Consider the following 12,837-nt stretch of genomic DNA (forward strand, 5'->3'; position numbering starts at 1 on the left):
CTGGGTCCCAGCGCTGTGGTCCCCCACACTGCCGCAATCATCAGATCCCCATGCTGTGGTCCCTCACACCGTGCCTCGATCACTGGTCTCCGTGCTTGTTCCCCCATACCATCAGTAGTACTTAGCACAGCTAGGCCCAGGGGTGTTTCACATTCCTGGTCTTGCGGCTGGACACCCCCAGCAGAGCCCCAAATGCCCCCGGCCCGCTCTGTGCCTCTGTTCATACACATCTGTCCAGCAGGATTCTGGAAAAGTTTCTGGGAAGCTGAACAAAGGACAATTCCTCTGTATCACCGCACTGGCACAGCCAGGAGTAGCCTCGGGCTCTGCTGCGTGTGCTCTGAGCAGGGGGGGTGGGGGCGACCACAGTACTGGGGGTCAAGCCTGGGCCTCCTCCCTGCAAAGCCTGTGTGAGCCTGGAGCACCATCACCCCGCTCCCCCTCGTACCTTTAAGTGATGGAAGCAGTGGCTAATGTCTGTTTCTCCCTCCACCCCCTTAGATGCAGATGTTGGACAAGTTTCCCATGGAAGGAGGGCAGAAGGACCCCAAACAGCGGATCATTCCCTTCCTGCCAGGTGAGGGTGGGACCCCCCCACACCACTCCCAGACCTCTCGGCTCATCCTCCCTGGGGTATGACCTTGGATATAAGCTGGACCCCTGGTTGGAACGCTTCAAGTGTTCACCAGCCAGGTGACCTCACTCCGGGCTCAGCCCAACCCCCATGGGCCGTGGTGTCTCTGGTCTCTGGGTACACAAGGTGTCCCGGGGTCAGGAGCAGGTGCTTCTGGCCCTGGACATTGAATTCCACCCAGGCAGCTGCCGAAGCCGTCAGCCCGTTAGTCCCTTGGACGGCTGTGGCCCCTGGTCTGGGGCAGAGCCAAGTTGGGGGGGAGCAGGGCCCCTCTCTGGAGGATGGTGGGGGACACCGTGCTTCTGGCACTCAGGGATCTCTCCTGGTGGGGCTCAGGGGACCCTTTGGGGGGCTGGGGATCAGACTCGGGTTGGGCTTATGCAAGGACTTTTCCCCTTTCACCCCAGCCCGGCCAGAGTAAAACTAGCAGTTTTTAATGCAAGGTGGAAAGAGGGGAGCCCCCGCTCTTTCCTGCGTGCGAGGCCCAGCCAGCTGTGAAATAGCTTGGCGGGACAGGGCAGGGCCGGAGGCGAGCCTGGAAGCCTGTGTGCTTGCGTAACTCTCTCACCCCACCCCCCGGTCTGGCCCAGCCCGTTTCAGGGACCCCCCCCTCGTTTCTGCTCAGGGGATCCCCTTAGAACCCACTGTGACTTTGCAGTGTGACTTCCTCTGCAGTGTGACTTCCCAGCTGGACTCTGGGCTTTGCCTGGGGGGGTCCCGGGGTCCCCGGCGGCAGCGGGGGGATAGGAGGGTGGGTTTTCCGCCCAGACCGCCACATCAGCAGAAGCCTTGCTGGCCTCCCGGAGGCGGGGGAGGGCCCAGGCGATTTTCCATCCCGCCAGCCCAGCGCGGGGGAGGTCAGCTTGGCAGCGCCTGGGGTTGGAAAACCAAGAATTACAGTTTGGCCTTCCTCCACCGGGGAAAGCAGCCCGAACCGGCCTTCCCACTGAAGGAGGGCTCTTTGGCCGTCAGCCCCCTTCCAAGAAATAGTTCACCTCAGGCCAGAACAGGGGGGCAGCTATGCCCCGGGTTTCCCCCCCACGAGGGCCCTGGCCTCAGCAGTCCCTCCAGCTCTGCCCATCTCAGGAAATCCCACTGGGACCGGGGCTGGTGTTCAGCCACACAGAATAACATAGGATCACTCACCTTGCTTAAAGGCAAAAAGCTGGCCAGAGACCAGGACAGAGGTGTTCTAAAGACACCAGAACTTGCCAGTTCTACAAACCCATAAATATTTAGGGTCTGGGGAAGAGGTAAGCAGAAGACCCTGGGGCTGGAGAGATAGTACCGCGGGGAGGACCCTTGCCGACCTGGGTTCGATCCCTGGCACCCTATATGGTCTCCCTCCCTACACCCCCAGAGCACCGCCAGGAATGATCCCTGAGCTCAGAGCCAGGAGTAACCCCATAGCATTGCCAGGAGTGGCCCCCAAATCAAAACACCCCCCATCAGAACAGAAAACCTCTGTCTTCTGAACCCCACCCACCATCCCCAAACCAACACGCTGAACCCGGGACTGGTTGGTGCCTTTCTCTCCATTAGCGTGGTTGAGGAGGTGGGAAGGTTGACTCCTTGGTAGAATGAAAACCACCATTGTGCCCAGGGGGACAGCTCTGTGGGTCGAGTCTTGGGCCCTATCCTTGGTACCATAGGGTCTACTGAGCACTGAATTGGGAGTAGCCCCTGAGCACTGCCAGGTGTGACCCCCAATTTTTTAATTTAAAAAGAAAAAATAAACACTGTTATCAAGAAAGGAGGTTCTGAGCTGCAGCAGTAGGGTACTGGGTAGGGCGCTAGCTTGCCTTGTACACCGCCAATCTGGGTTTGATCCCTGGTACCACACATGGACTACTGAGTGCCATATGGATTGCTTTTAGCCTTTTCTGGTTGATCAGTGGGTGCACGTCTACCTGCTCTTGGCCCGGCTGAGAGTTGAAGCCAACCTGGGGGCAGGAGAGAGGGCTCACAGGGCTGGAGTTTGGGCTTTACCTGCCAAAGTCTGGGGTTCTGACCCTAGCACAGCATAGGAAGGAAGTCCTGAGCACTGCCAAAACCAAATAAAAATTCCCAGCTCAAGGACCCAGAGAGATTGTACAGCAGGTAGGTCATTTGCCTTGCACAGGGTTGACCCGAATTCAGTGCCCAGTACCCCAGATGGTCCTGAGCCCAGCCTAGTGTGATCCCTGAGCACTGAGCCAGGAGTAAGCCTTAAACACCCCTGGGTATGGCCCCAAAGCAAAACAATCCCGGCTCAGCCCAGAGAGATAGGGCAGTAGGCCAGGTACTTAACTTGCACGTGGCCGACCTGGGTTTGATCCCCAGCATCCAGAGTGCCCCCTGAGACCCACCAGGAGCGATCCCTGAGTGCAGAGTCAGAGCCCTGAGCACCAACCAGGCATAGCCCAGGCCCCACTCCACCCCAACCCAAACCCGATAATCCCAGCTCAGGCCAGGCTGCAGCACGAGCTTTGCACATTTGAGCCTCAGGTCCCGTCTCCAGGACCACAGAGTGGCTGGGGCACTGCTGCGAGTGACCCCCCACCCCAAACACTGAGCCCTCTCCGAAACCCACATCCTGCCAGGTATGGCCCCAAGATGAACCAAAAAAAAAAAAAGTAAGTAATCAAGTCACCTGGTTCCCGTGACATCCCTTTGATCCTGTCGTATCCTGTCGGCTCTGACTGGTCTCTCCCTCCTAGTCCCGCTCCCTGGGGTTGGCCTGCGGTGGCCGTAGTCTCAGCAGAACCATCCCTGCACGGTGCTGAGACGCTGCCCGCTCAGGTTCCTCTCCTCCGCCCGCCTGCTGGGGCTGAGCCAGGCGCTCTTGGAGCTCTCTGCCCCGCCAGCTTGGGGTGCTGGCCTTCCTGTGACTTCTTCCTTTTCCTTCTGTTTTGGGGTACCGGGGAATGAACCAAAGCTCATGTGTGCCAGGCATAAACTCTAGCTGCACCTCCAGCCCCAATACCTTTTTTTTGCACGTAGGAGCCTCAGGTCCAGTCTCCAGGACCACAGAGTGGCCGGGGCACTGCTGGGAGTGCCCCCCCCAAGCACTGAGCCCTCACTGAACCCCAACCCAGGCCCCTAGGGCCTCCTGGTGACTCTGTACAAGTCTGGCAGAGGGAAAACAAAGCATCCCCCACCCCATTGGCCCTCCTTGATGTCCATCTCTGATCTCCCCTCCCCCCTCCACGTACTGGTCCATCGGGAAGAGCAAGCCTGCTTTATCTTCATCTTCGGTCAGTGCCAGCCTCTCTGCATTGGCTTGAAACAGATCTCACCCTTCACCTCACAGCGTCCCGGGTCCTCCCGGCACCCTGTGTGTCATCACGCGTGTGCTTGCCTTTGCAAGTCTGGCCTGCACCCTCTGCCTACATGTTGTGTGGACAGGTCATGGTACCGTGTCCAGGGCTCAGCATGGCCCTGCTGAGAAGGAGACGTGTTTCCTCAGTGTTGGGTGAAACCCACAGCGGAATCGAGGTCCCAGAAGAGGGAAAAGCACAGAGGCACAAGAATATGGGGTGTCTGGACCCCAGGGGGGAAAGGACCTATCTCTCTGTCCACTCTCCTGCTAAGGCTGGACAGGGCCTTGGGGTACATGCATTGTGCAGGGATTTCTTTTCCAGACTCCATGCTTTGGTTTCAGCCTCCTCCAAAACCCACCCCCTGGGAACTGTTCCCTCCAGCCCTCTCACTGGAGCAGTGACCACAGGGCGTGCCTGTCTAGCTCACGTGCACATAGTAGCCACAAACGCTTCTCCGGGTCCAGGGAGCTCCTTCCAGCACCGTCCCAAGCTCTGTGCTCTCTTGTCTTCCACAGGCAAAATCCTTTTCCGCCGCAGCCACATCCGGGACGTGGCCGTCAAGCGCCTGATCCCCATCGATGAGTACTGCAAGGTGAGTCTGCGCGGCCCTTGGTGCCTGCCTTCCCTGCCAGCACCGCCGGCCCAGGACGTGTCGGTTGGTTCCCCTTCTCTTTCTTTCTGGATTTGAAGAGCCGCCAAGTTGGACACAGTGAGAACCAGCCTGGACCACCCCGCCTTGGGCACACTCCTTTCTGTGTCTCCTTTCTGTGTGCACCCAGTTCTGGGCTGATATCGTGCCCCAGAACGTGTTTTTTTTCTTTTGTTTTTGTGCCACGCCTGGCGGTACTCAGGGCTTACTCCAGGGATCACTCCTGGTGGGGCTCGGGGGCTCATGTGCGGTTCCAGGGATTGAACCGGGTTGGGCAAACGTCCTGCCTGCCGTGATGTCCTCCCAACCCATCACACACTATTTTATTTTCTATGGGAAAATATTTTCACGTATCATATGTTTAATAATGAGCTGACATCCAAGATCTTACAAAATCTCCAAGTACTCACAAAACTCAACAACAAAAACATAATTCCTCCCCCCAAAAATGGGAGAGATTGAACAGAAGATACACAGGTGGCCAATAGGTACATGTAATAGTGCTCATCATGACTGATTATTAGGAAAATGCTAATCAAAAGAACGAGGCATCGCCTCGCACTGAAAAGAAAACCCACAATTAAATGTGATGGAAACAGTGCTATCAGGGATTCTTTGAAAAAAAAAAAATCCTCCTTGACTGTTGGTAAGAATGGGATCTGATTTATCCTCTAACCATCATACACTGTTTCTGTTGTTCTTCCTCTTTCATTTTGAGATTGAATTATAAGAATGATCGCACGCCCCCGCCCCTGCTATTAAAAACATTCTCCCTGATGGGGCCAGAGTGATAATACAGCAGGTAAGGCACTTACCTCACAGGCGACCAGGCCAGGTTTGATCCCCAGCATCCCAAGTGTCCCCCCCAAGCACCACCGGGAGTAATCCCTGAGCATCGTCAGGTGTGGCCCAACCTCCCCCCACCCCCGACCGCCAAATTCTCTTTGAGTCTCCTTTTCATGGCTGAGTGTTATTCCACAGTGCACACGATGCCCGGAGAGGGGTCACTTGGTCAAACTGTGTTGGGTGATGTCTCCAGTATCCCAGACCCCTCTGGACCGGCTTTTTGGTTCCATTGTCAGCCCTCGTCCAGCCTTGTAGGGGTCTCTTAGCCACAGACTCTCCCGGCGACAGTGTAGCTGGGCCAGCAGCATTGCTGTGTCAGCATTGAACACATGCAGGAGTTTATGGTGGTCTGCCTCCCCCGTCCTCTAAACGTTACCGCGTAATAGCAACTTCCCTGGCACCTCCCCGCACCAGGGCTCTGGAGGATGTGCAGAATCGCTCCCGCTTCATAAAAGGAGCTGGGGCAGCCTGGATTGGGGGTGTCCAGGAGCTTCCCGGCACTGACCCACCGCGAGGATGTGGACAACGGAATGTGTTTTGTTGGTTGGAGACAGTGGTTAGAGAACTGGAAAGGACCATGTTTGTTGAAGCTTCTGTATCTTTCGTGTGTTTATTTCTCGTGACTAGCTGTTGGGATGGCCGGAGGGTGAAAACCGGCAGGAAGGCCTTAGAAGGGGGCGGTGGGGGGCAGGGGGGAAGGAGCCGAGCACAGATGTCTTTGCATCCCCAGCAGCGTGCGGTCCCCCCAGGCACCTCCGGGTATGGCAGAACGGGACAGAGTGGGACAAAGCCAGACACAGAGAGGGAGCAGCCAAGGCTGCCTTGCACACAGCAAGGCCCTCGCCACCTCCGTGCTCAGTGGGCGCGAACAAGGAAACAAAACAGAAATACGGATTGGAAGGGGAACGGAACATTGCCTTGGTTCACAAACATATCAAACCTCACCGTAGGAAAGCACAAGGGACGCATTTAAAATAAACCCCCCCCCCCCAAAAAAACCCGACTAGAATTGAGCCTACAGAACCTGCCAGAACTGCTTACTAAATGAAATTAGGAAGCTCCCTGGATACGAGACTTAGCATAGGGCCAGGGAGATGGCACAGTGGGTAGGGCGCTTGCCTCACACACGACCAACCTGGGCTCCATATCTGGCACCACCCCCAATAGGGGCCCCTGAGCCCACCAGGAATAATTCCTGAGTGCAGAGCCAGAAACAAGCCCTGAGCCCCCACACCAAAATAAGTAGCATTGTAGCACTGTCCTCCTGTTGTTCATCGATTTGCTCGAGCGGGCACCAGTAACGTCTCCATTGTGAGACTTGTTACTGTTTTTGGCATATCGAATACGCCACGGGGAGCTTGCCAGGCTTTACCGTGCGGGTGAGATACTGTTGGTGGCTTGCTGGACTCTTCGAGAGGGACAGAGGAATCGAACCCGGGTCGGCCGCGTAAATGAATGTATAGAAAGAGAGAGAACTGCTAACTGCTTGGGGAGGTCCTTTTTGGGGAGAGAGAGGACAGAAAGGGGCTGGAGCAGTAGCACAGCGGAGAGGGCGTTTGCCTTGCACCTGGCAGACCCGGCATCCCACATAGTCCCCCAAGCACCCCGCCAGGAGTAATTCCTGAGTGCAGAGCCAGGGATAACTGCTGAATACAAAAACAAAACAGAAGGAAAGGAAAACGGAAGAAAAGAAAGAGGCTGAGAAGGCGGGACACTCAGCCAGCAGCACTGCCCGGCTCCAAGGGAGCTCCCTGCAGCCCGCGCGGGAAGGGCCGCATCCTCCCCCGCTGCGGCACAGCCACCCCGGGGATGGCTTCACGTTACTGTGTGACCGACTAGCAAAGGCTCAGAGGGGTGTGGGAACAGGAGGTAACAGAGCGGTCCTGGAAGCTGGAGCTGTCTGGGCCCTTGTCCCCAACTTGCCACATCCGTGCAAAGGGCCTGTCTTCCTTGGGCGTCCGTTTCCCCGAAGCTATGCGCCGCCTCTGCCATTCCCACCCGGCCCCGTTCCCTTTCCCGCAGCAGTTCCAGAGCCTTCTCCAGACCTCGCCCACGCTTGAATCCGCAGACGAGGCGGTGGCGCGAGAAGCCTGAGCAGAGGGCGTCCCCAGCGCCCCGCGTGCCCCCGGCCTCACCCGCGGCTCTCTCTCGCAGGCCCTGATCCAGCTGCCCCCCTACATCTCTCAGTGTGACGAGGTGCTCCAGTTCTTTGAGACCAGACCCGAGGACCTGAACCCTCCCAAGGAGTGAGTTGGTTTGGGGACACCCCCCCTCCCCACCCCGGGCAGGGTGGCCTCCCCGCCAGCCCCAGCAGCCCCCAGGAGAAATCGGGAGGAAGCCAAGATGATCCGTGGGAGAGCGGAGGGTTGTGGCATCGGCGTGGAGCCCGCGGGCAGGGACTGGGCACTGGGGCAGGCTGGGATTTTACTCACTGGGTGGAGATGTTGGGGGGTGCAGAATCTTGATTCCTAATTGGGTATAAAGGTGCTGCCTCATCAGACTCACCCCCACCCTTCTTTCCTCTGCAGGGAGCATGTTGGGAAGAAGAAGACTGGTAAGAGTGTGTCCCACTGGGGGGCTGGGGAAGTGACCCAGAGGGGTAGAGTGCATGACTTCCATGTGCCGGCCCCGAGTTCCATCCCTGCCACCCCCTCCCCCCGTGCCCTTCCTCCCATGCCCCGGCCCATCCCAGCACCACATTGCCAGGCCCACAAGGCCAGCGCATCCTGTCAGATATCACTAGGAGTGGCCCCTTGGGGGTGTGGGGAGCGGGCCTGAGCACTGCTTGGGAAATCCGCTAAAAAAAGTATTTTTCTTTATTTGCTCCTTCTCACTCAGTATCTCAACTGAGCACCTGTGATGAAGCAATGCGGGTGGGTGTGTAGATGGAGGGAGGGAGGGATGGAGGGGGATGGATGGACAGGCAGGTGATGGACTGATGGATGGGTGTACAGAAGTGCAGTGGGTAGACGGATGAACAGATGGACATGGGTGGGCAGACGGATGAATGCCAGAGGGTGGAAGATGTGATGGACACATGGGGGGGGTGGATGGGTGGGTGGGTGGATGGATGGATGGATGGATGGATGGGTGGGTGGGTGGATGGATGGGTGAGTGGGTGGATGGATGGTGGATGGCTGGATGGTGGATGAATGCCAGAGGGTGGAAGATGTGATGGACACATGGGGGGGTGATGGATGGATGGGTGGGTGGGTGGATGGATGGATGGATGGATAGATAGATGGGTGGGTAGATGGACGGATGGGTGGGTGAGTAGGTGGATGGATGGATGGATGGATGGTGGATGAATGCCAGAGGGTGGAAGATGGGAGGATGAATGGACTGATGGACAGATGGTGGGTGGATGGATGGATGGATGGATGGATGGTGGACGGATGGATGGTGGAGAGATGGATGGATGTGTGGATGGACAGATTGCATGCATGAGTGTTTGTACTGTTGGCTGGAGGATGGATGGGTGTTTGGTTGATCTCCTACCCTATCTTTACAAAAAGTATTGGGTTGGCCTCATGCTACATCTCGAAATGGCGGAGTAGATAAAGGGACCAGGGATGTAGCTGAGCAGTCAAGCACTTGCCTTACATGTGTGAGACCCTGAGTTTGATCCTTGGTACCACAGAACCAAGAAAGATTGCCAGCTGGATATGACCCGATGAATGGACTTGTGGGGACCGGAGAGGCAGCGCCTTCCTCCGCCCGTGCTGGAGACAAGAGAATGTGGTCACTCAGAACAAAGCTTTCTGTCTTAGAATTTGGGAAGGGGTGAAACGGAGCGAGGAAAGGGGGCTGTGCGCAGAGGGGCGTGCCCACGTGTGGTGGGTTTTGGTGTGGCCCCCTACTCCAGCCGGGCGCTGACCACTGCTCTTCCAAACAGCCAGGCGCACTCACCGTCTCCCCAAGGCCCGCTGTCTTCCTTCTCTCCGTTTCCTGGGTAGCGTGACTTATGGCAGGAACGTCACAGAGGAAGAGAAGGTGGAAGTTTGGGTGCGCACAGAGGAAGAAGGAGCTCTCAGCGGCCCCGCTGATGGTGTGGGCTCTCCAGAGCCCGGCTCCTCCTTCCTGCCGCCCACCATCACTTCCTGTTTCTGCAGAGTCTTCCTGGGGACCTCACCTGGAACCGCCTTCAAAGCATCTAGAATTCCTTGGGACGAGAGATTTAGCCCAGGGTGTAGGGCTCTTGCCTTGCACATGGCCAATTGTATTCGATCCCCAGCATCTCTGAGCCCACCAGGGAGATCCCTGAGAGCACAGTACCAGGAGTACACCAAGAGCACCATCTGGTATGGTTCAAAGATGCCCCACTCCTCAAAAAAAAGTGCTCAGAATTCCAATACTTTGGTTCCTGGTCTCCAGGGTGTTTGTCGGGAGGTGGGGGAGGAGAAAGGTGGCCAGACAGTGGCCCCAGAATGGAGAAGGACGCCTCCTCCCATGAACAGTGTCGTCTGTGAGGTGGAGCAGCTGTCACTGCTCATGGGCCATGAAGCAAGACACGCTCAGTGCCGAGAGCAGCACCAGGTTGCAGCAGCAGGTTCTGAGTGAGGCATCAGCATCCCTGGCTGCTCTGACTACTCCCGTGACTTAGGTGTGTGCAAAACACGCAGTGCACCTTGTGGCAATTCCAACCTCCATGGCGTCCTGGATCAAAGCCCCAGGAATGGGGTCAGGGGCCGGACTGGCAGGACTTCATGGAACGCAGCCGGATCTCCAGACCCCTTCCCCACCATGCTCTCTGGCTAAATTGTTCCTGCCCGAAGCCGTGACCTCCTGCGAAAGCTGCAGAGTTCCTGGGTCCGGCAGGAAATAACATGTTTCCTTGAAAAGAGCAGAGGCCAGTCTGGGCCCAGCGCCCCGAGGTTTTCTTGGAGGGCGCAGGTGGGAGGGAGAGAGGAAACGGTCAGTTCTGTCTGGGAGGACAAAAGTGTCCCATCAGCACAAGCTTGATGAGGGGACTGGTCTGGCGGAGCCCGAGGCTCTAATTTGTGGTGACCCAGTGTGACATCACTTTCCGGCAATGATGGGGAACGGATTTATTTCTAGCTCAACTGGGTGGAAAATAGCATCTTTCTGTCTTGGACCCAGAGCCCCTGCTGGGAAGCGCCTTTTGCTTTACCTGCCCTTTGGCCGTGTCCTTTATGGTCGAAGCCGCCTTCTTGGGCTTGAAAGGGACTGTCGGTTGGTCCAAGTGCTGAGTTGCCGTGCCAGACCTTGGTGAAGGCCAAGTGCCCCGGCCAGCGCTGCGGCTGCAGATGGTGGCTAATGTGGTTCCCGGTGCTGCTCATCCCGCAGGGAACGGGCCTCCCGGTAGAACCTCATTTTTCCGACGACTCAGGAGCCTCGTGCTCGAGTTCCCCAGCCTTTTCTCGCGGGGATGCTCACTTGACTCAGCAGTTGGACATGTACCAAATCCAATGTTGCCAGGAGAGCGAATGTCTACGAGGCGGAAAACCCACTTTATCCTCCCTCTCTGGGCTCACATAGCAGCACCGAGGGCTTGAGCAATAGAGTCGAGGGTGGGGGGGAGTGCTGGAGCAATAGCACAGCGGGTAGGGCGTTTGCCTTGCACGTGGCCGACCCAGGTTCAATCCCCAGCATCCAAAATGGCCCCTCAAGCATCACTAGTTCCTGAGTGCAGAGCCAGGAGTAACCCCTGAGCGTCGCTGGGTGTGACCCCAAGAAACTGAAAAAGAGAGAGAGAAAGATTTATTGATTTTGTGGACACACCGGCAGTGCTTTGGACAAAATGGCAGGCTACCAAATGTAACCTCGGCAGAGTCTGGCAAACTCCCCGTGGCGTACCCAATATGCCAAATACCAGTAACAATGATGGGGCTCATTCTCCTAACCTCGAAAGAGCCTTGAATATGGCACTTTTAAAAAAATCTCAGGGCTAGGTTGAAGGAGACGTTACTGGGGCCTGCTCGAGGCAATCGACGAACAACAGGATGGTGACCGGCAGTGCTAAGGGCTTATTCCTGGCTCTGCTCAAGGATCACTACTGGCAGTGCTCAAGGCACCATTTAGAGTGCCAAGAATCCACCCGGGTTGGCTGCGTGCAAGGCACGTGCCTTCCACGTAGTCCTGTTGATCCAGCCCCTCTCCTGGGTCTCTTCTTGGAAGGCTACTAACCCCATCTGTCACAGAATTTCCGTTTTCATGGTCTCCTAAATCAAATGACCTCTCAACGAGGCCTTCAGTATCCCATTTGGGGGGCCCAAGCGTCCACTTTAGAACAGGTCACGGCAAATACAACATAACACAATGGAAACCTCGATAGGTTTCTGCCTATTGAGAATTACCGTATTGGCTCTTCTCAGAGTGATTCTAGGCCACTGGCACAGCTCAGGGGTTCTGCCTCCAGGACCGCATGCCCAGGTCCAAGGCCCAGCAGTACCAGAAGCAATACCATCCTCCCCTTGACTACCCACATCCCGAGCGCTGCCAGGTGTGCCCCAAAAGCAAAGAAAAAAATGACATTCCTGGGGCTGGAGAGATAGTGCGGTGGGAAGGGCACTTGCCTTGCACACTGCAGACCCGGGTTCAATCCCTGGCACCCCTCAGGCCCCCCAAGCACAGTCAGGTGTAAACCTTGAGCATTGATGGCTGTGGCCAAAAAACAAAAACATAATAAAAGAAAAGAAGAAATGGTATTCCTTCCCTAGTAGTATTTAGACTTCAAGCTTGCAGTTCCTGGAGTTTCTCTTCCTGCATGGGTGTTTCGGTGCTGTGGAGTCAGTGCATTCGAGAGCTTGACTGTCAGACTTGTAGGCGTCTCTACCTGACACCTCCAGGCCCAGTTTGAGACTCAGTTTGAGACTCCTGGTGGCACCAGTGAATGGGTTTTTGGCTCAGGTGCCCTGGGCTAGCAGGAGATAAATGACTGGGAGCTGGCTCTAGTCTATGAGATGGGCAGGGTGGGACCGAATATCCAGGCCAGTTGGGCTGACGGTGTGGAGGGCATGTAGCCTGTGATAGGCATCGACCTTCGGGACAGTCCCTGTCCAGCTTCTGTCACCATCTTCCCTCTTTCTCTGTGCGGAGCTGCCTTCTCCGCCCAGCCTGCAAGAGACTGGGTCTTCCTGGGGCCCTCCTGTGACCCTCTGCCCCCAGCCAGCCGGGGCAAATGGCCTGAGCCCTTAAGTCACAGCAATGCCCAGTTCTCATTTTCCACATTGAAAAATGCAAGGCGTTGTATGCTCTAACAAAGGGTTTCTGTGTTGATTCTGGACGCGGGAACGCGGGGGCGGGGAGAAGTGGGGTGCTGGGAATGCTGACAGTCAGCTTTCTGACTCAAGGTGCTGCTCCGGGCGCCCGGGAAGAAAGGACAAGGATTGAGGCACTTCCTTGAACGTGGTGACCTGGTTGGATTCCTGGCACTGCATTGGGTT

At 56.6% G+C, this 12,837-nt stretch overlaps 1 protein-coding gene across 1 annotated transcript in view; it reads left to right on the plus strand.

Annotated features, from left to right (window-relative positions):
• SH3PXD2B (SH3 and PX domains 2B) overlaps positions 1-12,837 on the plus strand; it is a 51,719-nt gene that overhangs the window by 21,909 nt on the left and 16,973 nt on the right. The window contains exons 3-6 of the mRNA XM_056112305.1: positions 502-577; positions 4,452-4,528; positions 7,586-7,677; positions 7,960-7,985. Coding sequence (XP_055968280.1) covers positions 502-577; positions 4,452-4,528; positions 7,586-7,677; positions 7,960-7,985 — 271 coding nt within the window. The remainder of the gene's footprint in view (positions 1-501; positions 578-4,451; positions 4,529-7,585; positions 7,678-7,959; positions 7,986-12,837) is intronic.

This window comes from Sorex fumeus, unplaced genomic scaffold, assembly GCF_029834395.1.
Source record: "Sorex fumeus unplaced genomic scaffold, SorFum_2.1 ptg000017l, whole genome shotgun sequence".
Classification (NCBI taxonomy): Eukaryota; Metazoa; Chordata; class Mammalia; order Eulipotyphla; family Soricidae; genus Sorex; species Sorex fumeus.